The sequence below is a fragment of the Manis javanica genome, chromosome 2, assembly GCF_040802235.1.
Source record: "Manis javanica isolate MJ-LG chromosome 2, MJ_LKY, whole genome shotgun sequence".
Lineage (NCBI taxonomy): Eukaryota > Metazoa > Chordata > Mammalia > Pholidota > Manidae > Manis > Manis javanica.
The window spans coordinates 127,537,022-127,551,167 of record NC_133157.1 but is presented as its reverse complement, the minus strand read 5'-3'; the positions used below and the strand labels follow the sequence as shown (position 1 = coordinate 127,551,167).

At 43.1% G+C, this 14,146-nt stretch overlaps 1 protein-coding gene across 3 annotated transcripts in view; it reads right to left on the bottom strand.

The window, feature by feature from the left end:
- ITIH5 (inter-alpha-trypsin inhibitor heavy chain 5) overlaps nucleotides 1-12,438 on the bottom strand; it is an 85,838-nt gene extending 73,400 nt beyond the window's left edge. Inside the window, exons 1-2 of one of the 3 annotated variants that reach the window (XM_073229352.1) lie at nucleotides 12,281-12,438; nucleotides 2,380-2,424 (exon numbers count right to left, since the gene is read on the bottom strand). In XM_073229352.1, coding sequence (XP_073085453.1) covers nucleotides 2,380-2,424; nucleotides 12,281-12,370 — 135 coding nt within the window. In that variant the 5' untranslated portion in view covers nucleotides 12,371-12,438. The remainder of the gene's footprint in view (nucleotides 1-2,379; nucleotides 2,425-12,280) is intronic. The other 2 variants (XM_073229353.1, XM_037001353.2) reach the window with 2 other exon arrangements.
- Between the last annotated feature and the right edge of the window lie 1,708 nt (nucleotides 12,439-14,146).

Below are 14,146 nucleotides of genomic sequence, written 5' to 3'. Positions count from 1 at the left end.
AATTACCCAAGATGCCATCTGGAAATGTAACTGAGGAATGTTTGCGTCAGCACTTGCCAGAAGCCAGGCCTCTTTCCAGAATATTAACCTTTTGTTGTTTTACTCTGATGTGTGGCTGTCTTTAGTGACCACTAGCAGAAATCATTTCAGAGGTGGTAGAGGCCCTGAGAAATCATCTAACTCAGCTACTCCTCATTTTATAAAGAAGGCTGGCACTTGGCAGGTGCCTGGCTCTGCTCCAGATCCAGAGCTCTTTGCAAAATCTCAGTGCCTCCCATTTTTGTGGAAAAGCAACATAATCCATATTGTGATTACATGAAGCAGAAGACCTCCAGTCAAGGCACCTCCCCACGGACTGTATCTGCCCCTTAGGGAAATACTTTTACTCCTCTGGAGAGAGAGGGTGGCATCAGCTCTGGTTGTCTATTTATGGTAATTCACTCTACATAGCAATATTTCATTATATTTAGAGAAGAAGAAACATAAAGTGCAATTATCACCTTAATGTAGGAAATAATCCCACTCAATATACCTCCTAAAAACAGATAACCCATAATGGTTAGGGCTTGGAGTAGGAACTAACCCTTCCTGAGCTAATGATGCCTAGCACCATGCTACCTGCTGCACTGACTGTATTTTCTTATTCCCTCTGTTTTGCACACTCTGGAATTTGTGGCTCTAATTCTGGAGAGATTGCCTGTCCCAGGGCTAGCTAATTCCTAGAGACAGCAAACAACTCCCGTGGGAGCACGCCTTTGACACACACCCAACCAATCCAGAGCCTTATCCACCTTCACCACCTTCCTTAGCAAATGCTCCCATGCCAAGCCCTTATTTTCCCTGCCCTAAATCACCCCAGGGCCAGATTTCAGACAACTAGGGAGTGCCACTATAACCTAGAGCCTGCCAAAGTTATTCAAACCACTCAGTCCCATGCTTACTCAGCACACCTAACCTGACCAGCCAATTCCTTCCTGCAAAAACCCCAATAAAGGCTCTGGGCCATGCTCTCCCCTCTGCCCTTTCTCCCCTCATGCTTTACCATGTGGCCCTGTCTCCTGTTCCTGGAGATTTTTGATGGATTAACTTCTTCCTTCATGACAACCATTTCTCTGCCTAAGAACAAAATCTTACTTAAAACAAATCCTGGCTACAAATCCTCCTATGAAGGATGTGAAGACATGGTCCCTGCCATCACGAGGTTAAATGGTGACAGTGAATTATGTTGTGGAAACCAGGCCAGTATCCGTTAAGCCCTATGAAGACTCAGACACAAAGATACCCCTGCTTTTGAAAATACAAACATTTTTTGTGTATGTGATGCCAGAGTGCCTCATAAAAAGTGTATCTAATTAATTCAGAAGAAAATGAAGCAAATCCCTGTGATCCGTGAGCTGGCAGTAACGGAGTATGCCAGCTGTTGCCACCACATTCTATTCATTAATTAGAGTACAGAACATTCAGAGACCTCAAATTAGTGTGGAAAATATAAGGAGACTCCTAGGGTACACTGAGGCTCCAGAGGCAGGCAGGAGCCAGATTGCACAGGGTCTTAGATATCCTTGCAGTTTACCCTACAGGTGATGTGTAGTCACTGAAGACGTTTGCAAAAGACAGTGATGCCCTCCAGTCTACTGCTGGAAAGATCACCCAGTACCAGTCAGACGGGGAAATAACGTTCATGTTATGAAAGCATAACACATGTAAAGGAAGACTTAAAATTCTAAGAAATTTCTAAGAAAAACCTAAGCGATTACATTAACAGTATACACCAAAGGGTCAAGAAAAGCTTTGTAACCAAGAAGGTAAAACTCAAAGGCTATAAAGAAAAAATAAACTTATTTAGTACTCAGAACCTTTAAACTTTTATACAGTAAATATACCATAAACAAAGTTAATAGATAAATGACAAATGTAGGGGAGGATTCAGAAGACAGAGTATCTATAAGACAAAGATCTCTGACATATTGACAATTAGGGAATAACAAACACAATAGGAAGGTGGGTACACGGGAAGTTTTAATCTACAAATGTCGATTCTTCACTTGCTTTGGTGCGTTGACTTCACAGCAAAGTATTTCTTGTGTAAGACTGTCATTAACAAGTAAAGGTTAATTTAGGTGTTTTAAATTTTTTTAAGAAAGCCTTTGAAATTCCATACTTTGTCCTTAGAGTCCTGCTGAAATACACAGGATTTTTTTTCCCATAAAGAAAAATCACTTAAGGGAAGCCTGATAAAAGCTATGCGGTTTCATGTCAGAATTCTTCTACAAGCACTTTCTAAGCTTTGGAGGAGCTGCAAGCAAAGTTAATGCCTGGTCCAAAATGCAAAGAACAGTGAGGGAATGGACACTTAAGGTGTACTGTGAACATACTTACCAGTCTTTGCAACAGCCTTACTTGCCTTGGGACCCGGAGTTCAACCTATATAAGGAAAAGAGACATAAATATGATTGTGGGGTCACCCTTAAATGAATTCTTTGAGGGGGGCCTAAAATCAATTCAAATTCACAAAAAGGACCGTCCATCCTGAAAAACAGAGTTGCCCTCTAATTAGGGAGCTTCCAGGTCAGAACTAGAATTCATCACTCCCAAACCTAGTTGACTGCTTAACCGGTGTTGTCATACCACGTCATCATCCGAGTGCTCTTAAATCTGGAGATACCAAAAACAAAGTGTTCACGAGAATATCTGTATGCTGTTTCATTTTATTTTTGGCTTGAAAACAAGCTCTTTGCTTTCGTGTCTATCACAGTGAGTGAACACGTTCAGCTTTCCTCTGATGGGCTCAATTACCCAACTCAAAACTCCAGGAAACTCTGGAAGCAAAATGGAACTTACCTTGAATTTTCCTATTGTGTTTTTCTCTGGATATTTTCTATACTTTCCCACGTGCAGAGGGGAGGCATGGAAGGTGATAAAATCTTCATTTAACAAAATCACACTAATAATTAACCAGCTACTCTGGATTAATTTAAAATTCTTGGCTGGTAATTGCACATTACTCATGGCAAATCCCTCTTTGAATAACAGAATAAATCATCCTTTCTGGAGAGCAATTTGACAATATACATCAAAAGCCTGAAAAAAATATGCAGTGACTTTATGTATATCTTTTTTTAACAGCTTTATGAGGTATAATTTACAAACAATAACATTCATTCACTTGAAGTGCACAATTCACTATTTTATGGTATATTCACAGAATTGTGCAACATCACCACAATGAATTTAAAACATTTTTATTATGCCATAAAGAAGCCCTTGCTTGTTACCTATGCAACCACTAATCTACTTGTTCTCTGTGGATTTACCCATTCTGGACATTTCATACAAAAGGAATCATAAAGGAAGTAGCGACTGGCTGTTTTCACTTGGCAGAATCTTTCCCAGCTCATCTTCGTTGTAGCATTAGCAGTATTTCATTCTTTTTTTATTGCTGAATAATATCCCATTGTCTGGGTTAGACCACATTTTCTTTATGCATTTACCAGTTGATGGCATTCAGGTTATTTCCACTTTTTGGCTGTTATGAATAATGCAAAACTTGCATGAACATTCATGTGCAAGTTTTTGTAGATTTGGCTTTTATTTCCCTCAGATAAATACTTAGGGGTAGAATGCCAGGGTCATATGGTAAATGTATGTTTAACTTTTTAAGAAATTGCCTAGCTATTTTCCAAAGTGACTAATATTTTACATTCCCACAAGTATACAGGTCTGGTGGGAATTCTACTTTCAGAAAAGTATTATAAGGGGAAAAAATTAATATAAATAAAATGAATATACAGGAAAATTATTTGCAACTTTTAAAACAACTGTTAATAATTGGAAATGGTCTAAAATATCCTTAAGAAGCAGTCTGGTTAAATTTATATGATATACAGATTAATCAGAATACAACTCTTGAAAATAATGATGTGAAGCTTTATTTATTGGTTTCAAGAAGTCTTCATTTTTCTAGATTTCAGTGCTGTTTACCAAATATTTCTTTAGTGCTTTGCCAGAAGTACTGCATTTCCTGGCCTCCTTGTGGGAAGCCAGAGCCCTGTAACTAGTTCCAGCCAATAATGCATGTAAATAGTATTGGTCACTTTTGGGCCAAATATTTAATACAGATATGCCATCCTCCAGAATTGCCTTTTCTCTCTGGCATACTAACCAGCCATTTTGGCAATGACAGATGCTCCATTAAGCTCAAGTTCCACAGTGGCCACTGGCAACCCAAGATAGTCAACGTGTATAAGCAAGAAATAAACCTTTGGTCTTTAAGACATTGAGATTTGGGGGTTGTTAGCCCAGTAGAGCTTAGCCTAACCAGACTGACATATTCCTCACACGTTTTTAAGTGATTAAATCTGGTAATAAAACATCGTATCTAACACAATCTCATTGTTGTTAAGTGTTCATATGTACAGAATGTGCACCAGAATGTTGGTAGCTGTTACCTTTGGGTGGCTAAATTCTTTTTCTTTAAGCTTTTCTGTATTGTATTACTTACGTAACAGAAAAAAAACCTATAAAGATATTTCCAATTGGCAAACTAAAAGTGTAACAGAGTCTGTTTTAATTCTATCCTCTCCCTTACATCCCCACCCCCCCATTGTGAATTACCATTGTAAACCATTATAGAGTGCCCTATTTTATAGAAAATGGAATAGAAAGAAATAGTACATGATTTAAGTTGACATCCCCCACCCTGACTCTAACTGAGAGCTAGTTAGTAAGAGGATACTGGTTTTTCTTTCTAAAATGAGTTGGGGTGATTGAGATACTGTCCAAAAAAGCCACAATAAGCACCCTGGGCAAGGTCTGCAGATTCATCCTGAGGCCTCTCCCTTCCTAAAATTGTATAGTAGGCTGGGGACCACTTCACATAACTGGACAGAAGGAAAGCCTTGCCCCTCTTAGGTATTATGCTCTCTGATCTCAAGTATTGTCTTTGAAGTTTCCTCCTCATAAAATAAGTTTCCCAAGAAAATAAACAAGCTTTAAGAGAACAAGAGAAGTTGACTTTTCATTTTTGAGATGACTATCTGTGATCTCAGGGGATCACGATGGCTACACTTCAGTTGAACTTCATACTGAGATTGAACCAGAATCAAAACTTCCTGGTACATACAGATTCCTGGTGCCAGCTAGGATTAGAAGTGGAAATGACACCAGTATTATCATCCTTGTGTTTAGTTAGGATTCCTGGTCCCTTTTATTGTTCCAGTGTTTTCCCATTGCCTTATAAGAATCTGGGAGAGAGGTTTAAGGACAGAAAAGCAAGCGACTCTAGCTTAAGGTCAAGGACTGTCATGAATAGTAATCTCAGAGCTTGGGAACCCAAATCATAGACTTAAGAGATGGTCCAAACAGGAGTCTTTGCTCCAACAGAAATCAGTTTATTTCTCCAGTATCAGAAAACAGGACATCTCGACCATAATATTTATTTAGAAATATAAGTAAGCCACATCTTTGCCATCCAGGACCATACGATCAAACTTGAAAGAAAGAAATACACTCAGGAAAACTTAATCGATGTGGTGATTTTTATAACTTACAAAGGAAATGGGAAAAAGAAGAATTCACTATGTTCTCAAGTGTGCATGAAAGACTTGATGACGGCAGTCTGGCCAGAATGGGTTGTGTAGGGGTCTGGTGGACTGCAACGAGAGGGCAGAAGAAGACAGGTTTAAAGAGTCTAGGGTTCCACACCAAAGACCCTGAATAGCCAAAGCAATCCTGAGAAGTTAGAATAAAGCAGGGGGAATTACACTCCCCAACTTCAAGCTCTACTACAAAGCCACAGTAATCAAGACAATTCAGTACTGGCACAAGAACAGACCCATAGACCAATGGAACTAGAGAGCCCTGATATAAACCCAACCATATATGGTCAATTAATATATGATAAAGGAGCCATGGACATACAATGGGGAAATGACAGCCTCTTCAACAGCTGGTGTTGGCAAAACTGGACAGCTACATGCAAGAGAATGAAACTGGATTATTGTCTAACCCCATACACAAAAGTAAACTCAAAATGGATTAAAGACTTGAATGTAAGTCATAAAGCCATAAAACTCTTAGAAGACAACATAGGCAAACATCTCCTGAATATAAGCATGAGCAACTTCTTCCTGAACCCATCTCCTTGAGAAAGGGAAATAAAAGCAAAAATGAACTCATGAGACTATATCAAACTAAAAAGTTTTTGTACAGCAAAGGACATCATCAACAAAACAAAAAGACTTCCTACAGTATGGGAGAATATATTTGTAAATGATACATGTGACAAGGAGTTAACATCCAAAATATATAAAGAACTTACACACCTCAACACCCAAAAACCAAATAACCTGATTAACAAATGGGCAGAGGATATGAAGAGACAGTTCTCCAAAGAAGAAATTCAGATGGCCAACAGACACATGAAAAGATGCTCCACATCACTAATCATCAGGGAAATGCAAATTAAAACCACAATGAGATATCACCTCATACCAGTCAGAAGGGCCAGCATCGAAAAGACTAAGAACAATAAATGTTGGTGAGGATGCAGAGAAAGGGGAACCCTCCTACACTGCTGGTGGCAATGTAGGCTAGTTCAACCATTGTGGAAAGCAATATAGAGGTTCCTCAAAAAACTAAAAATAGAAACACCATTTGACCCCAGAATCTCACTCCTTGGAATATACCCAAAGAACACAACTTCTCAGATTCAAAAAGACATATGCACCCCTATGTTCATCACAGCACTTTTTACAATAGCCAAGATATGGAAGCAACCTAAGTGTCCATCTGTAGATGAATGGATAAAGAAGATGTGGTACATATACACAATGGAATACTATTCAGCCATAAGAAAGAAACAAATCCTACCATTTGCAACAACATGGATGGAGCTGAAGGACATTATGCTCACTGAAATAAGCCAGGCAGAGAAAGACAAGTGCCATATGATTTCCCTCATTTGTGGAGTATAATAATGAAGCAAAACTGAAGGAACAAAATGGCAGCAGACTCAGAGACTCCAAGAAGGAACTAGTGGTTACCAAAGGGGAGGGGTGTGGGAGGGTGGGTGGGGAGGGAGGGAGAAGGGGACTGAGCGGTATTATGTTTAGTACACATGGTGTGGGGGATCATGGGAGAACAGTGTAGCACAGAGAAGGCACATAGTGGATCTCTGGCAACTTGCTGCACTGATAGACAGTGACTGCATTGGGGTATGGGTGGGGACTTGATAATATGGGTAAATGTAGTAACCACATTGTTTTTTCATGTGAAACCTTCATAAGAGTGTATATCAATCATACCTTAATAAATTTAAAAAAAGAGAGACTAGGGTTCCATACCTTTAGAATTATGCTGCTTCCTCTGGAACTATGCTGAGAAACGGTCAGCCCTCAAAGACGCACCACTACGCTTCACCTTGTAGGCACCCAGCAGCACTGGCTACCACAGGGTGGAGGGGCGGCTTCTCTACCCAGGAAGGAACAGCAGGGACACGGTCTGGGCTCCAGACTTCAGAATCTGCCTCCTTCCCCATCTCAGAGAGTCCAACAGCAGAGAGCAAAGAGCAGGCATTTCTTACATGTTTGAATAGCAACTGCACCTTCCCCAGGATTTATCACAGTGTAGGAGCAAGATCGGAAGAGAAGAGAAATACCCTGACAGCATTCCAAAAAGTCCATAAATGGGAAGAAGCATGGGGAGGGAGGAGAGCAGTGAAACCTCACTCTACCTGGGGTGAAAGATACTCTGAATATGCACAACATAGGCATTCGCTTCGGTGTGAGAGCTTTAAGGACCCAGGGGACTGAAAGGAGGACTAAAGGCAGGGGTGCACCCCCTCCTCTTCCTGTGCAGCTCTGTCACCGCAGCTGTGACTCATGTCCCGTAGCAGACCCCCTCTGCACACAGGCCGGCCTCGGCCACACACAAGTGACTGCCGTCGTGAGTTCCTACAAGGCTCTGTATAAAGAACTCATCTGCCAGCTGGCCCCCATCTCCTAAGGTGTTCTGAAATCCTGAAACCAAGACCCAGGAACTCAGGAGCCGGCTGCATCGGAGATCTGTCACAGGGCCTGAAACAAAACCAAGGCCGCAGGTTGGAAAGGAGATGCCACCCATCACCTGCCTGGGAACAGCGAGTCTGGTGGTTGCCCATCTGGGTAACTCTATTTGCCCCACACAAGTTTCCTTCCTTTAGAATTATGCTGCTTCCTCTGGAACAGGTTGTCCAGCTATTAGTGATTTGCAAATCAGGGCACCATAGCCTCAGTCATGGAAGAAGAAACATTGTTTTGGCTACAATTCCAAACAATTTCCAGACATGTTAAAAAAAGGGAGGGAGGGAGGGAGGAAGGAAGGAAGGAAGGAAGGAAGGAAGGAAGGAAGGAAGGAAGGAAGGAAGGAAGGAAGGAAGGAAGGAAGGAAGGAAGGAAGGAAGGAAGGAAGGAAAGAAGGAAAGAAGGAAAGAAGGAAAGAAGGAAAGAAGGAAAGAAGGAAAGAAGGAAAGAAGGAAGGAAGCAAGCAAGCAACAGGCCTTAGGCAGGTCATTGCATCTTCACTCCACTTGTGAAAAACACAGGACATAGGACCTTGCCTGTGGAACAATACTGAGGGGGTTCAGGACTCCCTACCCCCAAGTAAAGCTCCGGTCTCCATCCTGTGCCCCATCTTCCTGGATAGACCAGCCATTCTGCAGATACAGAGGGCTGGCCGGGACTGCCCACTGAACCCTAATAGCATGAGGGGCAGGACAGCTGCAAGCTGAGCACCATGGTTTTGGGACGTGGGACAGGAACGCCAAGTCACATACAAGTCATCAGCCAATGCTTAGGATTCGCCCAGCGTCCTTCCCCTCCCACCACCAAAGAAACGAGATATGGCTGGTTTGGGAGTGAGTAAATCTCTGGACTCATTCCCACAAGGCCCTCCTTTCCCACTCAGCTTTGCGACTCCGTCACTCCACCTAAGTGCATCGGGGACCCATTACTGTGAGTGGCCCAGGGCTCACAAGATCACAAAATCTTTCACTGACTTTACTTTTTTAACAGTTAAAAAAAAAAAACAGTTGTTTTGATTCTTGATTTGTTTTCGCATATGCAAAAGTTTGGTTCTGGGTGAGTGAATATAAGAAATTAAAACTCCAGAAATTCTCAGTTCAGGGGATTAGAAATGTTTCACCACAATCTCTGCAGAACCTACCACAAGCACACCTTGAACACTATGTCCCAAGAGCTACAAATAAAAACTGCATTTAAACAAATTCCATTATATTGTAGGTATGAAAGTGATCAGTCTTTGGAGGATTCACTGAGAGCCCGGCTTTAGCTTTTAGCACTGAGTTCTAACCCTGATTCTGTGCACATCACTTGGGTTTATCACGTCCGCTAGGTGGACTTCGTGGTTCTCCTGGAAAGTAGGCGTGCCAGCACTTTCCCTGCAGCGGTAGGTGGAGATTTAATCAGGCTATACATACGTAAAAAAAAATAGCTAATATTACCTTAGTGCTCACTGCATACCAGCACTTTGCCTGAATTCACTCATGTAATCCTCTCAACCAGAAGTGGGTTTATTTCTTATTAATATTTTATTACTGTTTAGAAGCTAATAAATGTAAGCTTCAGGATCTCTCAACTTGTACAGCCCCTTAACAAGGGGTGATATCTGTGGTGTTTGGCAGCCTGTCAAAATGTGTCATTTGTGATTTATTTATTATCTTAAATAAATGCTCACTTTGGTGCCTTATTTTGTAGTCATAATTGGATACTTTTTCTTCAAGAGGGCCCTGGCAATTGTGTAAACTTTACTCCTCTTTCAAAACCTAGGTCACCCCTGCCAAGAAGGTAGGAGCTACTAACAACTTGCAGATGATGAAACTGAGACCCAGAGATGTTAAGTTACTTGCCCAAGCACACACAGCCAGTTAGTGATAGGATCCAGATTTGAACCCAGGCAGTTTGGCTCTGCTTGGAGTGCTCTTAACTGTACATTGCATTGCTCCTTATTATTTTTACAAAAAGCTACTAGCAAACTCTCTAGGACATTGTGAACACTCAATCATTGGTGGCTACTATTATTTTGGAAATCAAAAACTGCTTTTGTAATAATAGGAATCCAGCATCCTTATTTAAAGAAACTACATAAACTGGAACCTTACAAAACAGATAAATCCGTAGCAGGCTGATTTTATACAAGAGACTTTCTTTTTAATTTCCTCAAAGATTCATCATAAGATCTTCAAAATCCTTTTAATTAAGTAATCTCATCAACCCCCTCTAGAGATGGTTAGAGTCTCCGAGACAATAAATAACTCTCCAGTAAGTGCCGAGCCAGGATTTGGACCCAGGAAGTCTGGTTCCGGAGCCTGTGTCTTAAATCCCACATTACACACGCACATACACACACACACACACACACACACACACAGATACAGACAAATGTTTTTAACAGAGTAGGGATAAGAAGGTAATATTTCAGATTTTCATAGAACTTTGCATCTTGGAGTTTTTTCTGATTAAGTTATTTTCAAGGTGAATAAATAGCACCTTGGGTTGAAGACAGTGTGGAATCACTGGGCCAACCTCATGCTATTCCATGCAGCAAAGTTGAGAGTGTTAAGTCCAATTGCACTGGCAGATGCTGGAGCTTTAAGCCCTCGCCTTAGCCATGAACACCATCTTTGTTAGCTTCTTCCCACACCCTCTTCCCACACTCTCGTCCCTCCACCCCTCCCCCCAAGAAATTTCAGGATCTTTACCCTAAATTCCTTCCCTCAAGCACACCAGGGGCTCCAGCCGAGAGTGAGCACTATCAGGGCTGACACGGGTCCCAGCCCATTAGCTGAATTAACTGTTCAATCCTCAAAACCAGATCATTTGCCACATTTTACAGAACTGGAAATTGAGGCACTGGTAACTTGCCCAGTGTCACTGAGCTGGTATGACAGAATCAGGACTCACACCCAGGCAACCTGGCACCAAGCCCATGCCCTTCACCATTTAAAATGTCTACTACTCAAGTGAGTGCCCACTGTATATGAGGTCTATACCGGGTCCTTTACACAAACTAGCAGCTGTGGAATCCTAACAAATATGCTCAAGAGGAGGTGTGACAAAATGGAAAGAAAGCACAGAAAGATTAAGCAGCTTGCCCAGACCACACAACTGCAAATGGCAGAGTGGAGACCAACCTTCCTTTCTGGTCCCAAAGCCTGCACTAACCCCACTCCACCACACAGCCTCCTGGTACTGACACTGGGGATTCCTCCTGACAAGCCTATAGTGAGAATGACCATTTCTTCCACTTTGCAGAAAGCACTCTCCTGGGCAGAGTCAAGATGAGAGTAACCATCTGATGCTTAAGCAGAGTCTGTCTTCCAGGTCTGCTTTTCAAACTAAGGTGCTGGGACATGGGAGAAAAAGTACGCCCACTTATCTAACCTCCTCCCATGTGAAAACATGCTTTAAACTAAACAATTTAAACATAATTTAACTGACATGCATGCAAACATTACCAGAAGATACAGATATGCACGGTCTACTTAAACTGGGACAAAGCCGTTTCTCCCTATAAGGTCTTTACATGGATGTTTGTGTTAACATATCATATTTTTCAAAAAGGCTTTTTTCTTCTCATCACTATCTTGACATTCCATACTTGCAGGCTTATCCACCTGTGGGGTTAAGCCATTTAAAATACAAACTCTGGCAGATGTTCATATTGACTAGGGTAGGTGAGTCCTGGGTTCTTGGTCCTCCACCCACCATCAGGCCGCCTTTAAACTGCTAACACATGACAAGGACTTGATGGGAAAGTCGGGTTCTCCCGGCTTGCAGATGGGAAAAGTGGAAGCTTCCGGGCGTTTGGTCCTTCTCCTAAATTGTACTTTGTCTCTGGAACAACAGTAGCTACACACTACCCCGTGGGCACGTCGTAAAGAGGGAACCTTGTCACTAACTTGGGGTTCCGGCTTAGAAACGAGCGACAACAGCAATTAGCAGAAATCCGCACAGGTAACAGGAGCTAAGAAGATTGAGTTTTGCAAGACTGAAGTCCCAGACACAACTCTGCAGTAAACTTCACCATCCATACTCGCCAATGGATGGGGAAGCTCCTGAACAGAAGGCTGGGGAAGGAGAGGAGGAGAGCCTCATGACAAGAGCTGGGGAACGACACCTCCCCTCCTCGCGCCCAGCACCGGGCCCAGGAAGCCTGTCCTCCAGCCACGCGCCGCAAGAGCGGTGGGAAGCGCCGCAGCCCGCGCCCGGGGCCCTGCACTTACGCGCTCCGAAGGGCCACCCCGGCTCCGCGCCTCTTCCGAGGACCCCGCGCAGAGCGGCAGCCCCAGGCACAGCCCCAGCAGCAGGAGCATGGCGAGGAGACCGACTGCCCTCGGCGGGACGCGCAGCGGACTGCGGGACTGCGGGCGCGCGGGGCACCTCCCCTCCCGGGCGCCCCGCCCCCTTCACCCCGGGCGCCCCGCCCCCGGGACCCTCCCTCCACCGCGCCCACCCGCCCCCAGCCTACCCCCAGCCCTCCCTGCCCCTCCCGGGCCGCCGGCGCCCCTGCCCCACTAGCAGGCCCTGCAGCCTGCCTGGCTGCGCTCGTCGCCCACCCGCGGTCCCCTCCCGGCCGCCTTCGGCACAGCCTTCCTTTTCTTCAGTCGCCTTCTTTCCGGCTATCTTCCCCATCCAGCGCTTCAGACACCTGCCAGCCCTCACCCCCAAATCTTTCCTCCTCTCATGTAAGGTGTGCAGCCCCTCATGGACTCACTTAATTCTTGTCGCAGGAAAACTCGCGAATAGCCTGCTTGACTCTCAATGCACAGCCCACCCCTCATGTGCTATATATACCACCCCCCTCACGTGCTATATATACCACCCACTCACCTGCTATATATACTACCACCCTCACCTGTTATATATACCACCCCCTTCACCTGCTATATATACCACCACCCTCATCTGCTATATTTGGCAACCCCTCACCTATGTATACCAACACACATACCCTAACCAGCTATATATACCAGCCCCCTGCTATATACACACCTCTCATCATCTGCTGTGTATACTACCGCCCCACCTGCTGTATATAGGACACCCCGCTACCTGCTATCCTTAGACCAATAGGAGACCTTCCCTCTGCCAGGAGAGCAGTACATTCCTCTTGGCATCCAGCACTGAGGCTCAGAAGGAATGCTAATTCGTAGTATGCACAGAAAGTACTAGCAATGTTGTCACCTTTTATGTGGTTCTGTCATAAGGGGACAGAAAGGAGGAAGCTAGAATTGGCACCATGTAGTAGTATTTCTAAGTTTTTGGTTGTTAATCATGAAAATGAATATCATTGCATATCTTAGTTACAAACTATTGGTGATATTTCTGTCCTACCATAGAAAGAATTGTTATATGCCACCCATCCTCATGCAGCAGTTTATAGTCTGGGTCCGGCCTTTCTATCTGGTAGATACACAGTGCAGCTGGAGCTGCTGGTTCATTTCCTCTGGCTCTGTAACAACTGCATTGAAATCTATGAACTGAGAAGCTGACAACCACCTTAGGGGTGGAGAAGAGGGAAATGGCTAACTCACAGAGAAGAACAGCCATCCTGTGGAATACTATGCAACTATTAAATAATAGTCAGGAGGTCTATGGGAACATGAAAAATGTTCACAATGTAATCAAAAGTAAAAAATCAAATCACATTTCTGTATCAACAGTATGACTGTAATTAGGTAAAAATACATGTGTGTGGACATAAGAACAAGGAAAAACATGAAAAATGAAAACAGAGAATGTGTTTGTGGTGATCCCTTTTCTTAAAATATTTTATTTTCTTTGTTTACCTGCTGTTTGTTCAACAGAGAAATGCTGTTTGTTCAACAACAAAAAACAAAAAACATGTAGCTACTATGAAATAAATTTTAAGAATCATTAGCAGTTAATTGTTTAATAGTCTACCGCTGACTAATTTAAAATCCACAACACACAACCAACAAGAAATAATAGTAGCTGGTCCAGCAAGGTTTTTACAACAAACCCACTGGTACAGGAGAGCCTTGAAGCAAGTGAAAGGATGTTTATGTTTAGCTCTTTAAGACAATGTAAACATGAGTTTACAAATGTATCCCCATGCCCCAATGCTG